Source organism: Tupaia chinensis, unplaced genomic scaffold, assembly GCF_000334495.1.
Source record: "Tupaia chinensis unplaced genomic scaffold, TupChi_1.0 Scaffold000270_2, whole genome shotgun sequence".
NCBI lineage: Eukaryota > Metazoa > Chordata > Mammalia > Scandentia > Tupaiidae > Tupaia > Tupaia belangeri.
Window position 1 is genome coordinate 19,616 of NW_006159751.1, and position 6,824 is coordinate 26,439.

At 56.0% G+C, this 6,824-nt stretch overlaps 1 protein-coding gene across 1 annotated transcript in view; it reads left to right on the plus strand.

Moving 5' to 3' along the window:
- The first annotated feature begins 6 nt into the window (after positions 1 to 6).
- KCNC4 (potassium voltage-gated channel subfamily C member 4) overlaps positions 7 to 6,824 on the plus strand; it is a 25,007-nt gene continuing 18,189 nt past the window's right edge. The window contains 2 exon segments of the mRNA XM_006149559.3: positions 7 to 230; positions 233 to 699. Coding sequence (XP_006149621.1) covers positions 23 to 230; positions 233 to 699 — 675 coding nt within the window. The 5' untranslated portion in view covers positions 7 to 22.

A 6,824-nucleotide genomic window follows, 5' to 3' on the forward strand; every position in this document is an offset into this window, starting at 1 on the left:
CCGGAGCCCCGCAGCGCTTCTGATGATCAGCTCGGTGTGTGTCTCCTCCTACCGCGGGCGCAAGTCGGGGAACAAGCCTCCGTCCAAAACATGTCTGAAGGAGGAGATGGCCAAGGGCGAGGCGTCGGAGAAGATCATCATCAACGTGGGCGGCACGCGACATGAGACCTACCGCAGCACCTTGCGCACCCTGCCGGGCACCCGCCTCGCCTGGCTGGCCGATCCCGGCGGCCGGGGAAAAAAAAACCCGTGGCGGGGGGCCCCGCCAGCAGCGGCAGCAGCGGCGGCGGGGGCTGCGAGTTCTTCTTCGACAGGCACCCGGGCGTCTTCGCCTACGTGCTCAACTACTACCGCACCGGCAAGCTGCACTGCCCAGCCGACGTGTGCGGACAGCTCTTCGAGGAAGAGCTCACTTTCTGGGGCATCGATGAGACCGACGTGGAACCCTGCTGCTGGATGACCTATCGACAGCATCGCGACGCCGAGGAAGCGCTCGACATCTTCGAGAGCCCAGATGGAGGCGGCGGCGGCCCTGGGCCCAGCGACGAGGCTGGCGATGAGGAGCGAGAGCTGGCCCTGCAACGCTTGGGCCCCCACGAGGGAGGCGCGGGCACTGGCGCCGGGTCCGGGGGCTGCCGCGGATGGCAACCCCGCATGTGGGCCCTCTTCGAGGATCCCTACTCCTCCCGGGCAGCCAGGGTAAGTGGCCTTTCAGGTCTGCAAGGGGCGCATGGGGATGGTGGGCAAAGGACAAGGAGCGAGCCTGACTTACCACCCAGTGCAAGGCCGTTCCTGCCTCCCTCCCAAGTTCCCCTCGGCCCTCTGGGGAATTACACACTCCTACCCTCTCTTCTGCACGCCCCATCAGGAGATTGCACACACTTGATTTACTACTTGGACCTGATCCCAGCTGCCAGCTTTGCGGCACCCCCCCTCCCCCCCCCAGTGAGTGGGGTGCCCATAGCTGAGTGAGCTATTCCACCCACTTCTTCGGTCTGCACAGCCTGCCCTGTCTTCAGCTATCAAGTCCACAGTCCTGGAGAGCCCAAACTGGGCCTTCTGCTGGGGTCAGGCAGTGCTGAGGGGGAGGCAACAGAGTGTGTAGTGTTAGATGCATCCTTGCTCTGGCAGCTGTTCAAATCCCCCCAGCAGCTCAGTTTGCCAGGACTGCTTTTAGAGAGGGGGACTAGGCTTCAGCATCTTCAGCTCATCAGAGGCAGAGCTGAAACCAGAACCTAGGCCTCCTGTCCAGGTTTAGGAGAAGCTGCCTTCTTTTTCCAGGAATCATGCTATGGCTCAGGCTTCCTGCACACCTGGGTTGTCCTGGCCTCAGCGAGGATGAAGGGAGTTAGGCAGGAAGGGCCTGATATCCAGGGCCCTGTTTCTGGCTCCCGCAGCCAGTGGTGGCCACAGGCGTCCTGCTGATGTGATACCAGGTTTGTTGCTGCCTCTTTTCTTCCTGCTGCAGCACAAATTAGCTTCCTGGAGAAATGGGTGTATGGGTCAGGGGGCATAGGTTTATTTAAGTGAGACCTATTTCCTTACCACCAGGTGAGACCCAAGTGAATCCAATGAGTGGGGGCATGCACTCAATCTGTTATGCTTGGACAGCTAAAAAAAAAAAAAAAACCAACAACAACAACAACAAAAAGAAAACCCCAAAAACAACAACAAAAATAACCCTGAAGGATGGCTTTAGATTCTTTTAAAAAGAAAACTCTGGGGACTGGTATCTGATCTCATGGCTGGCAGCCTAAATCTGGAGGCCTGCTTGGAAAACGGGAAAGAGCAATGTGATTTGTGTTTCGTTGGGTCTAGGAACTGCTTCTTGCTGGGGAAGCTGGTGGACACCTCTGACAGCCCAAGTAGTCCTGTTAATGAGTCTCAGAGCCTTACTGCCCTCCCCAGCACCCCCTGCTCTGGGCATCATCCTAGTCATGGAAAATAAAGTTCCACTTCCCCACTCACAAGAGGGCAGGGGTTTGGGGAATGGCACTGCATGGAGGGGCCAGGCTGGCTTAAATGCCCAGCCAGGGCAGATGCATGTGCCCAGAAGAGAAGGAAGGAGCAGAGGTCTCAGGCCGAGGCACCCAAGGCATCCCAGAGCTGCAGGTGTCCTAAGGTTGCTACTGGAAGGCAGAGCTCTCTCTCAGGACCGAGAGCCAAGCTGGGGTTAGCTGCCTTGGTTTCTTTCCTTGCAGCCCTGGGACCAGCTCAGGAAGTGAGGGCTCAGTCATGCCTCTGGCGTGGGCCTGCTGTGACTCGCGAAGGTCTCTACTCCTATGGCATTAGCTCTTGGCTGTCTGCACTAGGGAAGAAGCAAGCACGGATAATTCCGACTGTTTCTAAGTTGGTGGGGGTAGGGAGGCAGATTTAGCTTGCCAGAGACGGGGAAAGAGGACAGACCAAGGAGGCAGGAATGAGATGGGTAGTTAGGGCATTAGGCCCTATTTCTGAGCATTCTGGATCTCTGGGGACTTCTTTCAGCTCAAGTTCTTCCCTCTGGGACTCCAAGGGCTGTACCATCAGTGAGTTTATTTTATCCTCAACTCATCAAAGAATAACCCAGCCAAAGGGCCTCTTTGAGTAAGCTCAGAGCCTGGCCGGCCCATGGAGTCCTCCAGGAACCCAAGAGGCTTCACTTTAATCCCATGGAGTCGTGGCAGTCCGGGCATTCCATCTGAGGCTCGAAATATGGGGCAGGGCAGAATTCATACTTTGATTGGAGCAATGAAGAAACTGCAATTCAGAAACATTGTCTTGCCTAAGACACTTTAACTAGTAGCAGGAACAGCAAACCACCCATAGTTTGCAGCCTTCTGGTTGCTAGGACTGATGTGACTACCTGTCTGGAGCTCTGGCTGGCTCGTGTGCTGAAAAGGGACTTGCCTTCTGCTGAGAACACAGGCAAAGACAGGCCTTCAGCTGCTCCTGGGGCACACGAATGGGGACACAGTTTGAGAATATTCACTGGTGACTGCTGCTTATTGAGCACCCCATGCAGGTACTTCGCTTTGCATACTTTACATTGTCTCTAATCCTCCCGGTACAATGAAAATGGGGCTGCTACCCCTACTTAACAGATTGAGGCTTGCCTGGATCAATAGCCAGGTGGTAGCCAGACTTGGAATCAAAGCCCGACTCCCAAACCCACCTCTGTGATTACAGGATGTTCTTTTTTGTTTGTTGGTTTTTGGTTTGCTATAAGGTACATGCACTCTCTGGAGAGAGACTAAGAGAGATATAGAAAAGGAAAGTAAGAAATCACATCCCGCCCAGGGGGATGGCCATGCCACTATTCCCATTCCTCCATTCTCCTCTTGGGATTTCAGGTTTGTGCAGACATATGCCTGGAGCGTTTTTCAAGCCACCAGGTTTGGGACACTAACTGTGCAGTCAGCCATGTGGGGTCCAGCCGCCCTAACCTCTGCACCACCTGCTGGCCCTGGGCAGTTCTTTCGGCTGAACTAGGCTATGTGGAGGTAAAGAGGTGACCCTTAACTTACTCTGGCCTGGGAAGTGCTCTGAGGTTCTCTGCCTCCTGTGGATGACATCAAAATACCCAAGGGCAGATGAGGACATCAGAAGGGACACTTGCTGTTACCCCTCCAGGCCCGAGGGCACAGGGCCTGCGGGACATTCTGGGCTGTGCTCTCCCTGCTCCATTTACCCCAGGCCCATAACCCATTTCCCTCCCCATCCCTGCCCTGTTCCCTGGGAGTGCGAATATACCTTTCCTTACAGTCTAAGCAGCATGTCTCCCTGGAAGGGGCCGGCAGCACTGCAGGGTGGGGGCTTGGGATGTCACCGAGAGGGCAAACAAGGGCAGAGGAGCAGCACTCTGCCCTCGAGATGTGCCTTCACCCACAGCAGCCCGTCCAGGTCATCTGAGTAGTGCGTTATGTCAGGAGCAAAACAGACCCAAACAGAAAGTAAACTGAGCTGCTCCTGAGAGCCTGTTGCCTAGCTACGGGGCTGGCCAGAGGAGCTGTTCCCATGCAGGCAGCTCCCAGCCTGGGTGCTCATCCCTGCACCCTTCCCCGGGGCCAGCCCCGGGGTGGCTGCTCTGGTCCTATTTCTGTGGCCCCTGCGGAGCCAGACACGAGTTGGAGGCTGGTCTTGTCCCCATTTGCCCACTGTCTGGGGGCAAAGTAAGGGCTCAGCAGGCTGCCTTCTCCGCCTGAGGACCAGTGGGGGGTTGGCAGCACCCAGAACTGTGCAATAGCACCTTCCTCCTTCTCTCCCTCCCTCCTTCCTTCCTCTCTCTTTTTTTCTCTCTCTCAGAGGTTTTTGCTATGGGGCTTGTGTGTTTGCCACAAAGACAGAGAGAGACAGAGAGACAGAGAGCGAGAAATCACTCCCCAGGGGGATGGCCACACCACAATCCCTTCTTCTCCACTCTCTTCCCTGGATCTTGGGCACTCATGCTCACACACACCCAGCGTGAGTTTAAGCCACCGGGTCCAGGACTTGAACCACGGTTGACTACATGGGAGTCCAGCGACATAGCCATTACGTCAACTGCTGGTCCCAGCACCTTTCTCCTTTTCTAAGAGCTGACAGGAGGCCTAACATAAAGGACCCCAATGGGACCAGCAGTTAGCGTAATAGCTATGTCCCTGAACTCCCATGTAGTAGACTGCAGTTCAAGTCCTGGACCCAGTGGCTTAAACTCATGCTGGGTGCGTGTGCGTGCGTGCCCAAGATCCCGAGAGGAGAATGGAGGAGAAAGGATTGCGGTGTGGCCACCCCCCTGGGGGGTGATTTCTTGTTTTCTGTCTCTCTGTCTCTCTCTGTCTTTCTGGAGAGCACACATGCCCTATAGCAAAAACCTCTCAAAAAAAAAAAAAGGACCCCAACACTCCCCTCCCTCACCCTGGCCTCCAGAGGTCTCATGGGCCGCATGGGTGGCAGGGCAGTTATCAGCTCTGTGAAGGAACTGATTTGGCCTAATCAGTTCCTGGGTCGGTGTTTCCCGCAGTGTCTCCCGTCTGAGAAGAGGGGACCCGCAGGATCCCCACTGCTTCCAGAGCTGCAGAGCTGAGTTCTCTGCTGATTATTGAGCTTCCTGTGCGGTGTATACTTCCCATCATCTCTAATCCTCCCGATCCGCTTACAGTGGGGCTGCTATCCCCATTTACCAGGTGTCTACTGCGTGTCTAATGCTTGCTCTGTGCTCTCCCCTCCATCTCACTGGGCCCAGGCAACACAGGTAGTATTGACCTCAGCCTACAGATGAGGAAACTGAGGCAGGGCTTGCTCGAGACTGCACGGCTGATGATGCCTCAGCTGCTTCCCGTGGCTCCTGCTACAGGGCCTCTGGCTTCTGGAGCACACGGAGGGTAGTCCCCGTGAGAGAGCTCCTTCTCCCCTGCTCCCCATCCCTTTCTTCACTTCCCACTCTCTGGAGTTGCTCGAGTCTGACCTCTCTCTCTCCTGCCTTGCCCTCCCCGTCGGACTGTCATAGGAAGAAGGGAAACCTGGTTAAGAGAGCAGACCCGACTTCCCCTGGCCCGGCAGAGGAGTGACACCAGGGCCTTTTAGGAAAGAGAGGCTGAGCTCCACTCGTCCCCCCGTCACCCCCCAAAGGTTCTGACTTCTCTAGTCTGGGCACTGCAGGCTTCGGAGCGAGGGCCTGGACTCACTGGTCCTGTGCCCTCTGAGCTAGGGTGAACCGGAGCCTAAGCTAGCTGGAGGCTGTGCCCTGGCCTCCCTGGCCCCTGGAGGGTAGTGCCAGACTGCTCTAGGACAGTCCCTCTGCTTCTTCCTGAGGCGTGGGTCAGGAGCCAGTCGCAGACCCCCCTGCTGACCCTGCCCTTAGGCAACCTCCTGGTTTCCTACTGGGTTGGTGTGTGCTTTCTCCTCTTGTTCTGAACAGACCAACATTTGCCTCTGAACATCTTGTCTCTGGATGGTGAGGTGTTTCTGTTTGTCACCATTTGGGGTGGGATGTGGAGGGGGAGGGTGATAAATAAGCTTGGGCTGTTTTGGGGAGTGGAGGGGGGAGCAGACAGGAGAAGAGTAGGGCAGCTGGCCTTGAGAGTAGGGAGCCCTCCCTACCTCTCCCATTGACAGTGTGGGCTGAGGTCCTGGGGACCAGAGCGCTTGTGCCCTCCTAGTTTCCTGGGCAACCAGCCTGCTGTGACCTCTGGCCCTGCTCTCTGCTGGGTATTCTTAAGGTGGAGGTGGTCACCTGGTCCCTGCAAAGGTTCCCATTAGGAAGTGGGCCTGGCCAACCCTGGAGAGCAGCAGAGGCCCCAGGTCCCCAGGGCCTGGCTGTATTCCTGGGCACATCCTTGTCACCTCAGGCCCCAGTGAGTAGTGCTGATTATCTCTGCTCATGAGAGGCTTCCCAACCTTGTCTTCAGTCATTCAGAAAACATTTACAGAGCACTTGCGACGTGCCAGGCACCATGCTGGGTTCTGAAAATATAGAGGTGGGCCAGGGGTGGTCACTGCTCCCAAAAAGCCAAGTTGGGTAGAGTAGGTGGTGACCAAGGGATTAGATGACAAGAAAATGGCAACAGTATTGCAGGATGGACCACAGTAGTCATGAAAAGTACCAGGTGGTGGCTCAAAAAGTACCAGGAACTGGACCCCCAGAGCAACGGCTCTGAGTTTGCATCCTGGGACTCTCCTGAACATGCTGCACATGTGTAACCCCGGGATCGAGACTCCTGAGACGGCGAGACTGTGGCACGAGGACTCTGTTGGGGTACCTACTGCCTGTCTGTCCCTCAAGAAGGAAACTTAAAGAAATCATGATAGAGACGAGAGGCAAAGCATTAAGTCTTTTTCATGGAGCGGGGATAAGGGGCCGTGTA